General features: G+C 60.2%; 3 protein-coding genes across 5 annotated transcripts; 2 read left to right on the forward strand and 1 right to left on the reverse strand.

Annotated features, from left to right (window-relative positions):
- Positions 1–1,867: 1,867 nt before the first annotated feature.
- VSIG8 (V-set and immunoglobulin domain containing 8) lies at positions 1,868–5,621 on the forward strand. 2 transcript variants are annotated; one of them, XM_071727207.1, is made up of 7 exons: positions 1,868–2,482; positions 2,918–3,093; positions 3,380–3,581; positions 3,688–3,852; positions 4,014–4,136; positions 4,265–4,418; positions 4,840–5,621. In XM_071727207.1, exons 1-7 carry the CDS (start codon positions 2,434–2,436, stop codon positions 5,009–5,011), a joined length of 1,041 nt encoding a protein of 346 aa, XP_071583308.1. In that variant the 5' UTR covers positions 1,868–2,433; the 3' UTR covers positions 5,012–5,621. The 2 variants fall into 2 exon arrangements, with proteins under 2 accessions (XP_071583308.1, XP_071583309.1); XM_071727208.1 differs by having other exon boundaries at positions 1,870–2,482; positions 4,283–4,418.
- A 536-nt stretch (positions 5,622–6,157) lies between these two features.
- CFAP126 (cilia and flagella associated protein 126) lies at positions 6,158–8,167 on the forward strand. Of its 2 annotated transcripts, XM_071727274.1 has the most exons (5): positions 6,158–6,253; positions 6,347–6,409; positions 6,849–6,929; positions 7,021–7,197; positions 7,678–8,167. In XM_071727274.1, exons 1-5 carry the CDS (start codon positions 6,227–6,229, stop codon positions 7,873–7,875), a joined length of 546 nt encoding a protein of 181 aa, XP_071583375.1. In that variant the 5' UTR covers positions 6,158–6,226; the 3' UTR covers positions 7,876–8,167. The 2 variants fall into 2 exon arrangements, with proteins under 2 accessions (XP_071583375.1, XP_071583376.1); XM_071727275.1 differs by lacking the exon at positions 6,849–6,929.
- Positions 8,168–9,036: 869 nt separating this feature from the next.
- SDHC (succinate dehydrogenase complex subunit C) lies at positions 9,037–16,715 on the reverse strand. Its single transcript, XM_071727286.1, has 6 exons — positions 16,624–16,715; positions 14,355–14,411; positions 13,580–13,681; positions 13,171–13,232; positions 11,504–11,667; positions 9,037–9,930 (listed from the first exon to the last, which is right to left on the reverse strand). The coding sequence occupies exons 1-6, from the start codon at positions 16,641–16,643 to the stop codon at positions 9,826–9,828; spliced, it is 510 nt and encodes a 169-aa protein (XP_071583387.1). The 5' UTR covers positions 16,644–16,715; the 3' UTR covers positions 9,037–9,825.
- Between the last annotated feature and the right edge of the window lie 709 nt (positions 16,716–17,424).

Genomic DNA, 17,424 nt, shown 5'->3' on the forward strand with positions numbered 1-17,424 from the left:
CCCACATCCACTGGGAGAGCTGTCAAGGTAGCCCATGTCCTTGGAGGGGCCAGGAGTATCCCCAGGACCTCACCACAGCTCAGTGTCACCACCAAGGAGGCTTGGAGCAGGGTGGGTGTTCCCAGCACATGCAGGGTGGCCCAGGTGGGCTCCGCATGAGCCAGGTGGGCTCTTTTCCACACACACAACCCTGACCCTCTTTGCCCACAGCTCCATCAGCCCTGCCAGTGCCACCTTCTCACAGAGGTGTCACCTCCAGGCCCTGCAGCAGTAGCCACCTTTTTCAGGGGCAAAGCAAAGAGACCAGAACATGATGCAAACATTTAAAATCCATTTGGGCTGCTTCAGAGGGTTGGGATCCCATAGGAGTGGCTCTGATTAATTGCCAGAGCAGCTGAAAAATAAGGAGAGCCTGCAAAGGTGAGACTGCCCAGGGCAGGGGGACGGCTGCTGTGAGCCCTGGGCTTCCTCCACACTGGGGAAACAGGGAGGCCCACAGCCTCTTCTTCATTTTCCCCATACACTCTTCAGCTCTCCGTGTCGTGACGTGAAGCCAGCCACTCCCCATGTCACGACATGGAGCCAGGTGCTGTGGGGCTGTTCTGTCCTTTTGGGGACATCTGCCACCCAACCTCATGCAAGCTGCTCACAAGCTCTCCAGACCCCTCTCCCCCCCCCTGGGGATCTCAGCACCAGTGCCCAGCACCAGACTCAGCAGCCCACATCTTGTCCCCAGTGGCCACACAGCAGCTCTGTCACTCTCGGTCACCACCTCGGCTGGGCAGCCACAACCTCGTTCAGCCCAAAGGTTCAAAGCCACCACGCCGAGGGGCCATGACCCCCACCACGGGGACAGGAGGGGTGGAGCAGCTTCCCCACCCTTCCTGCGTGCGGGGCGACCGTGCTGAGGAATGCAGGAGTCACCAGCCGGGATCCCACCTCGTCTGGCGAGGAGCCCCAAGCCACAGTGAGCCACGGACCCGTCACAGGGGGAACGGCCCCGGTATTCGGTAGCCCCGGCATTCATTCGGCAGACCCGGCCGTCGGTGCCGTCCCGGCCGCCGGTGCCGCCCCGGGACTCCGCGCAGGGTCCCCAAAATCACAGACGCGGTGAAGCACGTGCAGGGCTCAGCCCCGGTTCCCAGCACGGGGCTGGGAAGGGTTAACCGACCGCGGTGAGCTCAGCTCCGGGCCAGTAAATGGAGCAGCTCTTGGCCTCAGGGAGTGTTTGGGACCGGCTGGGCGGTGCAGCCAAGCCGGCTGGAGCAGTCGTGGTCTGGAAAGCACCAGCATGGCCGAGCTGTGCCCCGGGGCATGGCACGGGTGAGCCGGACATGGGGCCTGACCCACAGTACCAGAGCAGCACCAGCACGGGGCTCAGCCAGCCCAGACCCTCCAAAGGACGTGGGCACAGAGAGTGCCCAGGGCTGAGGCTTCTCAGGGGGCTGAGCACGGCCTCAGCACCCACTGCCGAGCATCCCAGTGCAAGCTCCTCCATCTGCTTCTGAGCATCCTTGTCCCAACTCCTCCACCCCACTGCGCAGCATCCCTGTTCCCAACTCCTCCGTCAGCTGCCAAGCTTCCCTATCCCCACCTCCTACCCTCAGATCCCAGCAGATTTCCACCCCTCTGACTGTCCCAACTTCTTCCAACCACACTGCTTTTGGTTGTGTTGAGCATGGCCCAGGGTGAGCTGGCCCTGCTGCTGCCGTGCCACCATGTCCCAGGCAGTGATTCACGGCCTGGACCACCAGCCAAGGGCTCCATCTGCATTTCACCAGCACCAGCATGGGCTCGGTGCGTGCCACGGTGCCCACACGGCCATGGCAGCCCTGTGCCTGCTCGCTGAGGGGGCAGGACAGGAGGAGGGATCTGCAGGAACTTAAGCCCAGTGTCTAACCACACCTTTAAGCTCTTCCAACTGCCTCAAGACCAAAAACCCTTTTGGGACCTCTATGGGGACACACTGGCACTTTCATGTATATGCAGTGCTTGGCCACACTCTGGTTGCTTCCACGGGGTCCTAGGGAGCTTCTGCCCACTGGCCACATTCATCCCACCAGTGCCCACACCAAGGTACCAGCCAATGGGCACTGTGGGCTCCAGGGCCCCCCAGTCCCCGCTCCACTGCTCTGGCTGCTCTGGGGCAGGATGGTGCCCCTCACCTCTGCTACCTGCAGTGCCCCCAGCCCAGGCCCGGCTGGATGGGAGATGGTAGCATGGCGATGCTTAATTAGCAGGTAGGGAGTGGAGCAGGGCGGCATCGCTCACGCACAGCTTGGAGCCACTCAGTCATCCCAAAGGCATCCGCCCCACAGGGAGGAGCACCCCAGCCCAGCATGTAAAAGCAGCCCCGCACGGCCCGGCTGCCCTGTCGCCTCCGAGCCTCCTCCGCTCCCGCTCCTCCTCACCGCCTGGCACGGCTGCAGCGTCATGGCAGGGCACGGCGCCAGCCTGCTCCTGCTCCTGGGTCTCATGCCAGGTAGGCGCTGATGGATCCTTGCACTTGGACCCGGCTCCCACAGCGATGCCAGCGAGGATGCAGGGGTCCCTGCCCAGATCGTGAGGCACCCCAGGGTGCTGAATGCACCCCTGTGATCAGCAGAGCACCCGCAGGCCGGGGACGGTCCTGCCCTGACACCCACCCGTGTTGGATGGAGCCGGGCAGGTGACACAGAGCCTGCCACGTCCCCTCGTCCCCGGTGTAGCCTCACAGGACCAATGGGTACCAGTCCTGATGGGTGCTGCACATCACCAGGGCACCCAGCCCCTGAGGGTGTCTGACCCCAGCTGGTGGTCCCTGCCCTGTCCCCACTCTCTGGCGGTTGGGTGCTGTGGGGAGTGGAGTCAGGGTGTCACAGGTTTGCGGTGACCCCACGCTCCCTGGCTGGTGCAATGGGTGCTGTTCTCTCCCCAGCTCTCCTCCTGGCCGTCAGGATCAACAGCAAGGGCCGGGAGGTTCTGTACCTGGCCAAGGGTGACTCAGTGAAGCTGGGCTGCCCCTACGTCCTTGAGCCTGAAGACAACGGTCCCCAGGGTGTGGGCATTGAGTGGATCCAGATCACACCCGAGCGGCCCGGCCCAGAGAAAGTGGTGAGTGTTGCTCGTCCTGGCATCCCAGCTGCCATCCCAGCATACAGGCAGGGCAGGCAGGGCAGGGATGGACCAGACCAAGCCCAGCTGAGCAGGTAGAGCCAGGCAGGACAGACAGGGTCTGGCAGGGCAAGACCTGGAAGAGCAGGCAGGGCTTGGAAGGACCAGACAGAGCCCAGCAGAGCAGGCAGGGCAGGGAAGGGGCAGGCAGGGCGGGCAGCGCTTTTCCCTCCCTAGCCGGGCAGCCCTGGGTCTCCCCACCAGTGTCCCCACTGTCTCCCCACAGTTCCTATCCTACCAAGACCACCACGTCAACTACGGCAGCGGCTCAGGGCTGCAGGACCGTGTGGCCTTTGTGCAGAACGACCCCAGCCAGTACGATGCCTCCATCCGCCTGGCTGACCTGCAAGTCTCCGACACCGGCACCTACCAGTGCCGGGTGAAGAAAAACACCGTGGCGGTGCACGAGGTCATCGTCACCGTGGAAGGTGAGACACACACCCCACCCCCTCCCCGATCCCTCCGTGTCCCTTTCCCAGGCACCCTGGGTGGCTCCCAGTGGCTCTGGTGGTGACAGTGTCCTTCTCCCCACAGAGAAGCCCGCTCCCCCCCAGTGCTGGGCCGAGGGGGAGGTGATAGAGGGGAGCAGCATCGTGCTGCGGTGCTACAGCCGGGGGGGAGCCTCTCCGCTCTCCTACCAGTGGGCCAAGCTGGCCAGTGGCTACGGCGGAGGACACCTGCCTTCTGGCACCATCCAAGGTGGGTGCTGCTGGAACTCTGCTGCGTGCAGGGGACACTCACGGGTGGGGTGTCCCTGCCTGTGGGTGCAGCGTGCACCCGGGTACCTGGGCGTTGAGGTCTGCGTACTCCTGTCTCCCCACGCTCCCCGGCACCGACGGGACCCTCTGTCCCCTCTGCAGGACGGGCTCCCGGCGACCTGATAATCCGTAGCCTGACGGAGGTGCACACCGGCGTCTACCAGTGCCGCGTCACCAACCGCGTGGGCTACTCCGCCTGCCAGATCAACCTCAGCATTGGGCCAAGTGAGTGCCACCGCGGGGGGGGACAGCATGGGAAGGGTTGGGGGAGGGGGTCCTGGCTCTGCGTGCCAGTGTGCCCCCCAGGGACACGGTGACCAGTGGGCAGCCGGCGGGGAGGCCGGCGGTGACAGGGTGTGCTACCGTGGCAGAAGGAAGAAGGGTGGGCGTCATCGTGGGCTCCATCCTGGGCTCCCTCCTGCTCCTCAGCCTGCTCGGGCTCCTCATCTATGCGCTGATCTGCCGCTACCGACAGAAGGAGTGCCAGCGTGCCTGCAGTGACTGCCGGTGAGGGACAGGGGGCATGGGATGGCCACAGAGCCAGTGGGCACCAGCAGGTGCCACCGGGGACCGATGGGCACCCAAGGGTACGCCTGGGTGCCACCAGGCACTGGTGGGCACTGCGGGTCACCTCTGGGTACCATCAGGCAGTGGTGGGGACTGGTGGGCACCAGCAGGCACCAGTGGGAACAGCCAGGTGGTGATGGCCCCCATGAGCCCTGGTAGGTGCCATCGGGCACTGTGTGTGTGGGGGGGGGGGCTGAGGACATCGAGGGGTGCTGCTGGGAGCCACTGGGCACTGTTTGGTGGTGATGGAAACCAGCCAGGTGCCAACGTGTGCCACCGGGCAGTGGTGAGTGTCCACGGGTGCCACCAGGCACCTCTGAGCACTGACGGGTGTCACCGGGGCTCCCCCCATTGCCCACAGGAGCAGCACCGGCGGTACCATGACCCGTGCCTGCAACGTCTGTGCCCACCACACCTACTCGCCCCACGGCATCAGCTACATGCAGTGCCAGCACGGCGACAGCGACGAGCGGGCAGCTGCCCTCATCTGCAACGAGGGCATTCGGCACCAGGTCGCCTGCCCAGCGCTGTAACCCCCCACGACCCCGCACCCGCCCCGATTCGGCTCCACGGAGGGAGCGACCACGAGCCCAGAGCCGGCGGCACGGCCGGGACCCGGCACCAAGCGGGTGCTGCCAGGGCTCGCCAAGAAAATCCAATTTAGGAATTCAGCTCCCTCCTCCCCACAAACAGCCCCAGCCTCCAGCAAACCTCGTGCGGGTTCATCAGTCTGTTTTGTTGGTTTTTCGTTTGTTGTTTTCGGGTTTGTTTTGTTTGGGTTTTGGTTTTTTGGTTTTTGTTTTTGGTTTTTTTTTTTTAGCCCCTTTTTTTTGTATTTCCTTCCCCCCCCCCCAATCCGCCTCAGCCACAGCCCGGCTCTGGGGGCGGCTCCTGGCCCCGCTCCCGGAGGTCTCCCTTGCGAGTTCAGGGATATTTATTTCTCTCCGTCCTCTCGGCATGGAGCAAGGACGTGGTGGCCCCGAATCGCCCAAACCGGCTGCCTAGCAGCCCCCCGCCTCCGGCCCCGCATTGGCTTCAGCAATTGGGTGTGCTTCGAGACGAGGCGCCAATGGCACCAGGATCTGCAGTTCGGAACAAGAAAGAAAGGAAACAGGAAAAAAAAAAAAAATGAAAAGAAATAAAGTCAAGTGAATTCAGTGCTGTCCTCTTATGTCTCACCGGCACCGTCTGGGAAAGTCCCGAGCAGTCGGTGGCACCGATTCACCGGGACAGACACCAGCAGCGCCCATCCCGACGCCGCTGACACAACCCAGGGGTGTCCCGAGGGGGTTGGGGCCAGGGCAGGGACACCGGCGACACACCGGGAGGACCGCGAGGTGCCACACCGGGGACCTGGTGCCTGGGGCGTGGAGAGGTGGAGGGGGCACCGCCACAGCCCCCCACCCGCGGGTGGGACGGAGGGGGGACCAGATCGGGGATACCCTAACCCAGGGTAATCGTAACCTAACCATAACCTAACCATAACCAGCCATAACCAGCCATAACCAGCCATAACCATAGCCCCCAGTCTGCCTGACTCCCCACGCTACTCCAGTCCCTAACGCTGGCCCCGGGCCCCCTCCAGGTGACCCCGGACCCCCCCGGGACCCCTGGGGGTCCCCCCGATCCCCCCGATCCCTGCCTCTGACGTCACGAGCCCCTCCCGGCAGTGCCCCTGGCGGCCGCCAGGGGGCGGTGACGGCGCGAGGTGACGCGCGGCTGTTGCCAGGAGACGGCGCGCGCGGCGCATGGCGGCCCGACACGGCGCGGGGCAGGTTGGGAGGGAGGGAGTCCGGTTCGGTCCGGTCCGGTCCGGTTCGGTTCGGTCCGGTCCGGTGTGAATCCTCACAGGTCTCTCTCTCCCGCAGTACGAGGATGCCTTCAGTCCCCGCCGCCTGCAGATCTGGGGCGTGACCAAGCCTGGTCCTCAGGTACCTCTGGACCGGACCCTCCTGGGCAACCCCAGGCCCGGCCCGGATCCCCGGGACCCCCACCAGTCCTGGCTTGAACACACACCCCACCCCTCAGACCCCTTTGAAACACCTCAGCCCCTGTCTGAACCACCAGGATACCCTGGGACCCCCAGCCCTTTTCCGGACCCCTGGGAACCCCCAGAACCTCCTCCATCCCCACACTGGACCTCCAGAACCCCCCCGCGATCCCCCGTAGCCCCGGCTTTGACCCCCCACGACCCTCTGGCCTCCCCCAGTCCCATTCCAGAACCCCCCCCAGAGTCCCTCGACCCCAGCCTGAACTCCCTGAGGACCATGCAAGGCACCCGGGACCCCATTCAGCTTTGTCCCTGACACCCCCCCCCCCTCTCCCGGACCTGCCTGAACCCCCCCATACACCCGTTCCCCACTCCCCCAGCGCCCCTCGCAGCGGCGGGGCTCCACCAGGATCCTCACCAATGACCGAGGGCACCTCCTGCCCACCGTGCCCCGCTCCCAGGTGGGTCCAGGGGTGCCTTTTGGGGTGGGGGGGGGCAGCAGAGGGGATACCCCAGGGATATGAATCACACCCTCACCCTCTCTGCCTCCAGGCTTCCCCGTGGGGCACGTTTGTGGGGACCTGGGACATGCCACCACGGATCCCCCCACCCAAGCTGGACCTGACCGCCCGCTCGGCTCCTGCTGCCACCCGGCTCCTGGAGCAGATCCAGCAACCCAGCACCCTGACCCAAGCCTGCAACGGCCTCCAGACAGAGATCACCGGCAAGGTGGGTGCCCCTCGACGAGGTCAGCAGCCAGCAGGGTCCAGTGTGACCCCCCCCACGACGGTGCCTTCCACCAGCAGATGACACAAATCGCCGTGGTGGGTCCTGTCCCAGGACTGGGGCCAAGCAGGTTTTGGGGAGGAGGCACCATTGCCCCCCCTGGCTGTGGGGATGGGGCTCCCTCCGTGTCACCCCAAAGCCAGGATGGGCTCTGTGCCGGCAGGAGGAGCTCGGCAGCTGCTGCTCTCTCTCCTCCTGAAGGGAAGCATCCAGGAATGGGGGCTGTGTCAATCTGGAAGGGTTCTCAGAACCCCTGGGGACCCAGCGCCGCTTCCCTGGGGACTGTGGTGACCAAACACTGCAGCGAGGGGTTCCTAAGACAGAGGGGGCTGGCCCAGACCTCCCCCCCACCCAACCCCAGCATCTTTGTCTGGTCCATTTGCCTCCTCTTCTCCCATCCTAGCACACATCTCTCTCATCCAGCTCCAGGAGTCTTCCCAAACAGCCAAGGAGCCTTCCCAAAGGAGCAGCCGAGCATCTGCCACCAAGGGCACTCATCCCACTGGGACACCAGGGAAGGACCCACACGACCCCGGAGCCCCCCAGCCCAGCTGTGGGGGGGAGCAGCTGCAGGCAGAGGTGTCCCCAGACCCCCCAGCTGTGTCCCAGCCTGGGGGATAAACCCCCCAGCCCATCATGACAGAGCCCAGTGGGGACACTGGGTCACCACAGGCATGAGGACAGGGGGAAGGGGGGGGGATGGTCCTCTGGTTTTGCTCTCCCTCCTTCCCAGCATCTTCTCCCACCACCCACCCACAGAAAACACCTTCTGACACCCACTACAAAGGCACCTGAGCAAGGCCACCAGCAGGACAGCACTTTTGTTTTCATGGCAACTGAAAAAACAATAGGTTTGGTGGGTTTTTGTTTTTTTTTTTTTATAAATAAACACATACCCCATTTGGTTTCAGGCTCTGGGAGTCTGTGTGGTGCTTCAGTGCCTTTGCCCCAGCTCCCAAAAGGGAAAGAAAGTCTGTGGAGTGGAGCTGAGAGACACAGCAAAGTCTTAACTTGGTTAGCAGCTGGCATGCACCACAGAATAGCTCATTAACGAGCAGAAGTGGGCTCCAAAGAAAAGCCATTTCAGCAACTGCAGGAAGTAATTGGTTTAATGCTAAAAGACATTCATTTTCACACAGGAGAAGCTCCCTCCTGCTGGGGCTGCGCTGAGCAGGGTTTGGCAGTGTCCTCTCCCTCTGCCCTGCTGGCAGCAAACAGCTTTGCCCTGCTTGGTGCCCTCCTTGGTGCCCTCCTTGGTGCCCTCCTTGGTCCTCTGTTTCTTTGCCGAGGCTCTGCATACCCTCAGGGCTTGCGATGCCTCCTGCTAATTAAAGGAGTGGCAGATTCATTAGGGACAAAGCTCAGATGGGCAGCTGAAGGAAAATCAGCAGCACAGAAGCGGGGAGAGATCTTGGAGCAGCTCTGCTCCTGCCAGTCCAAGTCCCCATCAAAACTCTGGTGGGTAGATGTTCCCCACAAATCAAACCCCTGAGGATCCGGGAGCAGAACTCCCTGGGATCTGGGAGCAGAACCCCTGAGGATCTGGAAGCAGAACCCCTGAGGATCTGGGAGCAGAACCCCTGAGCATCTGGGAGCAGAACTCCCTGGGATCTGGAAGCAGAACCCCTGAGGATCTGGGAGCAGAACCCCTGAGGATCTGGGAGCAGAACTCCCTGGGATCTGGGAGCAGAACCCCTGAGCATCTGGGAGCAGAACCCCTGAGCATCTGGGAGCAGAACTCCCCCTCCTCAGCTGTCAGGCAGAGATGACAAACTCGGTGGCTCAGTGTGAAGGATCAAGGTTGCTTTATTGCAAAGGTGGATGAGTGATAAGTGCTGAAAGGAGAGCTGGTGGCTGGGAATGACAAACCCACATCCCTCCCCGTCATAGACAGGGACTTCCTATTGGGAAAGTCAAGACCTTTTCCCTGGCAGGGGCTCCAGGGCCAAAGCTGGCTGAATCATGACACATTTTCAAGGATGAGGAGAAGTGAAGCCCTGAGCACCCCCATCCCATTCCCAAGCTGCAGGGCTGGGGAAGCACAGGGCATGGATTCCCCTCACGGCTGCCGGCGTTGGCAGCTCCGCCCGCTCTGCCTGCCCTGGCACCGGGTGCCTCAATGGAGGTGCTTGTCCTGCACTGGGCCTACACACACAGCACCAGCACCCCCGAGCCCACTCGGACCTTGGGGACACAGATTCAGCATTGTCTCAAGCTCGGGGACCAGAAAAAAAAAAAAAAAAAAAAAAAAAAAAGAAAAGCCCTGGAGTTTTTGCCTGGAAGAAGCTCAGCGGCTCCCTGCGAGCCCTGGAATGGGCACGGGATCAGCTGTGGATTTGTTCCCCTGGCTGCTGGGCAGGAGGCAGCCCAAGCTCTGTCCCCCCAGCTCAGGAAAATGCAAAGCAACTCTGATCATACACAAGATTCCTGAAGAGGGGAAGTGCCACCTTCCCCTAAGATTATAGTTACTGGGCAGCCTCTCCTCCTGCCTCCCTCTCCACACACGTCTTGAGGTGGGTCAGGATGGAGCAAACCTTCCAAAAGCAGGGAGCCCATCACCAGGAGACCCCTTCACATGGCTGCGAGGCCAGCGGAGGAGAAGAGGGTCAGGACCAGGACCAGCACCCCAGACTGGTTGACCTGGGGGATCTTGAATCCTTTGCCCAGGTCCCATGCCTGTGGGGAGAGAAGAGACACAGCAGGGTTAAATCAACAGGGCAGGATGGTCCCTGATGCTGAGCAGAGGCAGAAAGGCACCACTTTTAATGTAAATTGGCAAAACCACCAGAAAAACAGCCCTGGGAGCAGCAGGTACAAACTGAAAGGAGGGCTACAAGCACCCAGCCCTGCAGAGCAAGGGGTTGGGGTCTGTCTGGGTGCAGGCACACGTGCTCTGTGCCAGATGAGGCTTATCCCCCACCTCCCCCCCCCCCCTCCCCAAATCTGCTGGCAAAGCCACCCGAGAGCTCCCTAATCCCCTGCAGCTGCAGTGCCCCCTCCTCTCCTGCTGACAGAAATAGGTTACCCAGCATGGGGTGACCTGCAGATCCTCAGCATCATCAACATCCCTGGGACACAGACACAGCCCCCCCAGCACCCCTGGTCACAGTGTGAGCCATGGGGGGGGGGCCAGGCTGAGCCAGGAGGGACACCAGAGCCCACCTCAGCTCCCAGGTGGGATTTTACCTCTCATCCCAGTTTGTCCAAAGGGAAGCAGGGGGAGCACACAGTGGCTCCCAGCAAACCCCAGGGTTCCCTTGGAGCAGTAGCACTAAACTGGAGCTTATCCCCCTCTCCCCCCCCCCCTTCTTCTGCTGCCAGGGGCCAGCACTGCTGGTTGCCTTCTCAGACAATTTAATTGGCATCCTCATCTATCCGTGCAGTTTAGGCTTCAGCAGGAATCTGACTCAGGAGGATGTGAAGCAGATGGTTGTGACTGCTCTGTCTGCCCAACAGCATCTCCAGGAGCCAGGGGGGGCTCAGCTGCCCACAGCTCCCAGACCTCCTCAGACACAGCAAAGGAGCTAAGCAGGCACCCACCACCCCAAGGACCTGTCTGGGGGTTCCTCTGGAACCACAGCTGCTGTGCACCCCAAGAGCTGAGCCAGGTCCCCCCCCATGGCTGCAGCATCCAGCAGTGCTCAAGCCCATGCTGGGAATGTTGGAATCTTTCCCACCCCTCCAGGGGGGATCCTCCCCCTGCCAGAGCAGAAGGATCATATCATGTTCTGAGCCAGCTGCCTTTGCAGTTTGCTCCCATCAAACCCAAGCTGTCTGGAGCTAGAGAAAACAGAAAATTAACTCCAAAAAGCAGCACTTCTTGTTCTTTCCCAGCAAGAAACTCTCGGCTCCTCCTTCCTCAGACACAGGAAGCTCGGATGAAGGGAGCTGCTTGTTCCACACCTCAGCCCAGGGCAAACATCACAGCTTACTTTCTGTGTAGGCAGAATTCCTCTGCCACATGTCCCCAGCCCTCTGCCACATCTCCTGGGCTCATTAAATACTCTGAAACACTTGGAAGATGATGACAAGCAAGAGGACACACTGCTGCCCCCCCCCCTCCCCTCCATCCAGCTGAGGTGTCAGCCCAGCACCACTCTTTGCCACTTAACTCTTTCCCCCCCCCCCCCAAAAAAAAAAAAAAACACCGAGGTTCTAAAGCAGTTAAGGTGACTGATTCCCACTTCCAAAGGCACCTTCCCAGATGCTGCAGCCACTTCCCTCCCCTCAGGACTCCAGGGATGCTCACCAGGTGTCGGATCCCATTCCAGGTGTGGTAGGAGAAGGGAAAAGCCAGAGCAAACTTAGCAGAGTAGATGAGGGCAGGTCCCAGGCTGAGTGACTCCACCATGGCCAGGTAGTGTGGGAACTGCTGTGGGAGCAGCAGGGCAGCCAGGCTGAAGAGAGAGACACCTGAGAAGGACAAAACCCCATGGTAACATCAGCAGAAGCATTATCAACCCCCCCAAGGGACCCAGGCCACCTCTGTGTTTGGTGACACAGCACAAAGCACCCCCAGCCCATGGCAGTCTGTGAAGGAAGGAGCTGTGTGGTGGCAGTGCCAGCTACAGGGTGACAATGTGCCTCATGGTGCTGAGGACTCAGTGGGGCAGTAATTCCCTGGGCTGGGTGAGGGCTGCATCACTCATACAACCCCCAGAGACTGAACTCAGACAATTGCAGCCAAGCTGGCCTGAATTCAAGGTTAAAGGGATGACAAAGTTGAGAAAGGTCAGGTGGCAGCTCTTCAGCAAAGTCCCCAGGTGCCCATCTGGGGACAGAACCCTCCCTGCTGGTGGTACCACTGGGGTCAGGGAGGAACCAGAGGCAGCCAAAGGGATGTGGCCCAACACTGTGGTGGCTGCAGGAGCCATGGCAGCTTCTCTTCCTCATTTCCAGGCCAGGAGGGTTCCTCCAGATGGTGTCAAACAGGAGGAGCAGCAGCAGCTCCACACTCAATAGCAGCTGATTGCTCTGTGGAAGTGCCATGGCTGGTGCTGGCAGCAACACTCCACCAGCTGCTCCCACCCTCAGCCTCTCCTCTCCTCAAGGGCCTTTGTGTTCACCCAGTGAGAAGCACAGGAAGTCAGAGGACTCTTAATTACAGGTCTTGATGAGCTGAGCACTTCCCCCCCTCCTTCTCCCAGCTGTGGTGAGCAGAAGCCACGTTCCTCTGTGCTTGGTTGGCTGGGGATGATGTGTTGTTCCCCCTCCCAACAGAGGCTGAGGGGTGGGAGCAGAAGGGCAGAAGTGGCCCTGGCAGTGAGCTGGGCACATCCTGAGTTCAGGAGAGAAGATCCCAATTCCCTCACTGCTCCCTCTTTCTGCCCTGCACAGCTTTCCTCACCTTTCCCTTCTGCAAACACCACCAAACACCTCACCCCTTGCAGGGAGCAAGCAGAGCTGAACCTTCCTGCTGCCAAGAGAGGGCATTAGGGGAACAACCCAGCCCTCTGCAGCCAGGGGGCTGTGTCACTGGAAAAACCCCGAGTCAAATTGCTGGAAGGAGTGGGGTAATTTTTGTTACTGGCACTGGGATCTCTGGGAAAGCAGCAGCCACACCCAGGGAACTGAAAAGCTCTCCCCATGTTCAGGAAAACCCTGAGCTCTGCCTGTGTCAGTCAATCCCTCACACAGGGCCTCCTGGAAGCGAAAAAACAACAAAAAAACAGCCCTGGAAGAGCAGGGAACTGGAACAGCAGATTGGGCCCTGATGGGCAGGGGAGTGGCACTGCCTTGGCAGGACCTGGGGACAGAGAGAAGTCCCCAAGATGGGGAGATTGTTCAGGGATCATTGAGGATGGTCAGGAGAACGGGAGGGGACAAAGCTCAGGCTTCCCAGGAGAAGACAGATCCCTAAATCAGAGGGGTCTTCCCTCCCACAGCCCCCCGGGAGCCAGAGGGAGATGCACCCACCTAAGCTGAGAGCCACGCCGGTGCCTCGGTGGGTGATGGACATGGCCATGGGCAGGGACCACCTGGAAAACAACCAAAGTGGTGAGAAAAGAGGGAACAGCACCAGGGAGAGCCCCACGGGTATTTCTGCACTCGGAGTTATTCCAAGAATTCAGCCAGAGGGAAAGGGGAGAGAGAGGGGAATGTGCAGAGGCAGCTTGGGAATGGCCAACGCCACTGGCACGGGTTTGGGAAGGGGAAGGGCTGAGAAAGCTTCAGGAGAGATGGAAGAGGAGAAAATTCTCATTTTCCTGCAGCTGAGGAACACAGGGGGAGGGTTTGGGCATCCCAGCTCATGGATAATCTGGAGATGCACAGCCCTGACACCCGGGGGGGTCTCCAGGATGGGGCTGCTGCCTGAGGCTCTTACTTGTAAATGGTGACATGAGGGGACAAGGGACGATTGGATTTGGTGTTTTTCTCCCAGAAACGAGCCATCTCCTCCTTGGCTGTCGTTCCCATGGGGATAATGCTGCAAAAAAAGAGGAGGTGGATGGAGCAGGGAGAGGGGCAGCATTCCAACCCATCCCCACCTGCCCCACGGTGCAGCACAAGGAGAGCAGTGCCAGGACACAGGGGGGGGGGATCCCTGCAAGCTCCCCCCCCGAGGGGATAAGAGACACAAAACAAACCCCTCCCCCTTCAGGAGGGGGGATCTGGGATCAGCCCCCCCTGCTCGGGGCACCAGATAATAGTTACATAAGGCTGATAACACTAATTGCACTTCCCTGTGCCAAATAAAGAGCTCCCATCCACGTCCCTCCCAAGACTGCACTGCAATTACACTCACAGCCCCGTTTAAATAGAGAGAAATATATCATTTATAAAATATTTATTAAAAAAATTAAATAAATAACCGTTTAGACGAGGCCAGCAACCCAAAACCTGAGAACGAGGAGGGTTTTGCAGGTTGCAAAGCTCTGGCACTGGGGGCTGCAGGGTGGTGATGGTGACAAGGACAGAGCCAGGGCTGAGCTCCCCCAGCCCCCCTGTCCCCCCAACCCTTTCACACACAAGCCATGCCCTGGGGGGGGACACGAGGTGACAAGTGGCTCAATCTGTTTGATTGAGCAGAGTTCCTGAGGGATGGAGCCCTCAGGGGATCCCTGGGGAAGGATGGGATGGGGATGGAAGCTGAGACTCACTGCCTCCCGGGGAGCCCGGGGCTGAGCTGGGCCAGCAGACACCTCCGGGTCACACACCTGCAGGAGAAGGGACAGAAAGGGCTCAGGAACAGCAGAGAAGCCCAAGATGTGGGGCTTGGGGAGGGGATTCAGTGTTTGGGGGGTTCCCATCTGAAAATCAACCCCCCCACAAGAGGATCCCGATTGATTCTCCCAGACACCTCAGCTCCAAGGCTCTCTGCCCCAGGGTTTCCTCTTAATAAGCAGCCACTAATTAAACATCAGCTGCAAAACTTCCTCTGGGAGGCAGAGGCCAAGAGCACCCGAGCTCCAGAGAACCACAGAACCACAACGACAAAATCACAATGACAAAATCCAAGAATCAGAATCACAGAACCACAAAATCACAAGATTACAGAACCACAGAGAATCACAACCAGAGAACCACAACAACAGAATCACAGAACCACAATCCCAGAACCATCCAGGTTGGAAAGGACCCCTCTGAGATCAACTCCAACCCCTGATCCACTCCCCCCGTGGTTCCCAGCACTCAGTGCCACATTCAGCCTCTTCTTAAAAACCTCCAGGGATGGAGAATCCACCCCCTCCCTGGGCACCCATTCCAATGCCTGAGCACCCTCTCTGGAAAAAATTCCTTCCTCATTTCCAACCTAAGAGGGTTGGAAAGAGCTGAAGCCCATGGCCTCTTGTCTGACTGATAGAGCCTGACCCCCCCTCCCCAGCTCCAACTTCCAGGGAGTTGTGGGGAGTGAGGAGCTCTCCCAGGTGTGTGGGTGCAGCCCTGGCACACTCACTGCCACCACCATCAGGGGGGGTGACACATGTCCCCAGAAGACCACATCTGAGAGCATCACCCCCTCCGTCCCTTCTTCTCATCACAACCTTCTGCTGCCCACCTGAGTTATGCTCCAGGTGGGAAATGGTCTCTGCAGGGTCAGATATGGAATTCTGGGACCATGGAATTAAGAGAATTTTCAGGGTTGGAAGGGACCTTTAAGATCATCCAGGTCCAACCCCTTCCCAAGAAATCAGGATGCTCAGAGCCCCATCCAGCCTGCCCATAAAACCTTCCAGGGATGGGGCTTCCACCCTGGATGGTGATGAACTTCTTCCTCTCTTCCAATCTAAATCTCCCCTCCTCTAATTTGACTCCATTCCCCCGTGTCCCATCACTCCCTGACATCCTAAAAAGTCCCTCCCCAGCTTTCCTGTAGCCCCTTCAGACACTGGCAGAGTACAATAGGGTCCTATTAAACCCGAGGGTCCTATTAAACCCGAGGGTTTAATTCCATAAAAAATGGCTTTGTCCCCCCCTGGCCCCACCAGGGGCAGGAAACCAACTCCCCCCTTGTACCACTGCCCCAGCCCTGGGCAGGGGATAGGAGGGGGGTGGTGAATCCTCCCCCTTTTGGGGAGCCCCCCCCTCACCTCCACACTCAAACCCATGAATGTCGTGTTCCTGCCAACACCAGGGTGCTGGCACCACACAAACATCCAAACCCAAGAGGAGAAAACCCACAGAGCATCTGAATTTTTTTTTTTTTTCAAAGCCAAACCCCCCCCCCCCGTCTCGTGCTCAATTTTAATTTTAATATTTTTTTTTTTTAAGCTGCAAAGCATCACATCTTGCCTCAGTGCAATGACTCCTGCCTGCAAAGCAGCCCTCCAGCAATGCAATCAAGGTCACTCTGTACCCAGGACCTGTCCTCTTCATTATTTATCACTGAGTTGTTGCCTCTTCTCCTGCTCTCCTTCCATTAAACTCACATTTCCTTCCAGATCACTGATAAACACTAAAAAAACCACTGATAAACACTAAAAAAACCACTGATAAACACTAAAAAAAAAAAAAAAAGCTCTAAAAGAGGATCCTCCAAACCCCATCTGAGAGCTTCCCAGGGCACCCCTGAGAACTCTGCCCCAGGAGGGTGCTGAGACCCTGGGGACCCCCAGGTTGGGGGAATTATCAGGGAATTCATTCCGCACCCCCCACCACGGTGCTCCCCAACCTCCCCTTCCCTCCCGAGGGGAGGAAGAAAGAGGGGGAAAAGAAAGAGGAGGAAGAGAGGGGGGGAGAGAGAGGAAAGAGGCAGCTGCGGGATGGGCAAACGGCCCCCGGCCCCCCCGCTGCTGCTGCCCGGTCCCGCAGCTGCCCCGGCGGCACTGCGGACCGAAGCGGACCGGACCGGACCCGCCGGGGCATCGCAACGCGGCCCCTCCGCCCCTGTCCGCTCCCGGGTCCCGACCCGGCCCTCCCGGGAGTCACCTCAACGCCAGCGCCGCCATCTTGGAGCGCCGCGGGTGCCGGAAGCGGCGGTGACGCACTTCCGGCCCGGCTGCCCGGTTCCTCCGGTAGCCCCGGGGCTGCTCGGTACCTGCTGGTTACCCACTCGTTATCTCCCGTTAACCCCCGGGGCTACACGTTATCCCCGTTTACCGTCCCGGTAACCCCCCCCTAAAGCTGTTCATGAGCGTCCCGTTATCTCCCGTTAACCCCCGGGGCTGCTCGTTACCCACTCGTTACCCACTCGTTGCCCCTCATTATCCCCTGGTGGTTATCTCTTAGTTAGCACCCGTGGCTGCCGGTTATCCCCCGTTAACCCCCGAGACTACTGGTTATGCACCGTTATCCCCCGTTAACCCCCGGGGCTCCTCATTACCCCCTCGTTATCCCTTCGCTAACCCCCGGTACTCCCCGGGGCTGCCGTTACCCCCGGGTGACCCCCGGTACCACTTTGGTGGTCCCCGTTCCACGCCCCGTGGGGACGGACGCGCCCTGGCGGACCCCCCACCCCCCTCAAAAAAAAAAAACAAAACACCAAACAAACAAAACAACACAAAAAGTTGCATTTCCACCCCAAAATGGAAGCAGAGCAGAGGCCGCTGGGAGCACTTGGCCAGAGCACTGTGGCACCGGAGTGGCACCGGGACGGCGGCCGCACCGTGCGGACTCTCAGCGATTCCGGTGCCCCCGGACAGGAGGGGAGGCGGCGGTAGCGATGCTGTCGGTGTGAGACCCCCCCTCCTCAGACCCCCCCGGGCTCCCCGGGGACCGCGGTGCCGGTGC

The sequence above is a fragment of the Heliangelus exortis genome, chromosome 27 (assembly GCF_036169615.1).
Source record: "Heliangelus exortis chromosome 27, bHelExo1.hap1, whole genome shotgun sequence".
Taxonomy (NCBI): Eukaryota; Metazoa; Chordata; class Aves; order Apodiformes; family Trochilidae; genus Heliangelus; species Heliangelus exortis.

Bases quoted from the DNA above. Each gene is read 5' to 3' on its own strand.
- SDHC (XM_071727286.1), bottom strand. From the start codon at position 16,643: ATGGCGGCGCTGGCGTTGAG. The intron at 13,233-13,579 runs GTAAGAGCCTCA...GTTGTTTTCCAG, and splicing joins CCTCATGTCACCATTTACAA to GTGGTCCCTGCCCATGGCCA. The intron at 9,931-11,503 runs GTGAGCATCCCT...CTCTCCCCACAG, and splicing joins GGAATGGGATCCGACACCTG to GCATGGGACCTGGGCAAAGG.
- CFAP126 (XM_071727274.1), top strand. From the start codon at position 6,227: ATGGCGGCCCGACACGGCGCGGGGCAG. The intron at 6,254-6,346 runs GTTGGGAGGGAG...TCTCTCCCGCAG, and splicing joins CCCGACACGGCGCGGGGCAG to TACGAGGATGCCTTCAGTCC. The intron at 6,410-6,848 runs GTACCTCTGGAC...CCACTCCCCCAG, and splicing joins TGACCAAGCCTGGTCCTCAG to CGCCCCTCGCAGCGGCGGGG.
- VSIG8 (XM_071727207.1), top strand. From the start codon at position 2,434: ATGGCAGGGCACGGCGCCAGCCTGCTCCTGCTCCTGGGTCTCATGCCA. The intron at 3,582-3,687 runs GTGAGACACACA...TTCTCCCCACAG, and splicing joins GGTCATCGTCACCGTGGAAG to AGAAGCCCGCTCCCCCCCAG. The intron at 4,137-4,264 runs GTGAGTGCCACC...CGGCGGTGACAG, and splicing joins CAACCTCAGCATTGGGCCAA to GGTGTGCTACCGTGGCAGAA.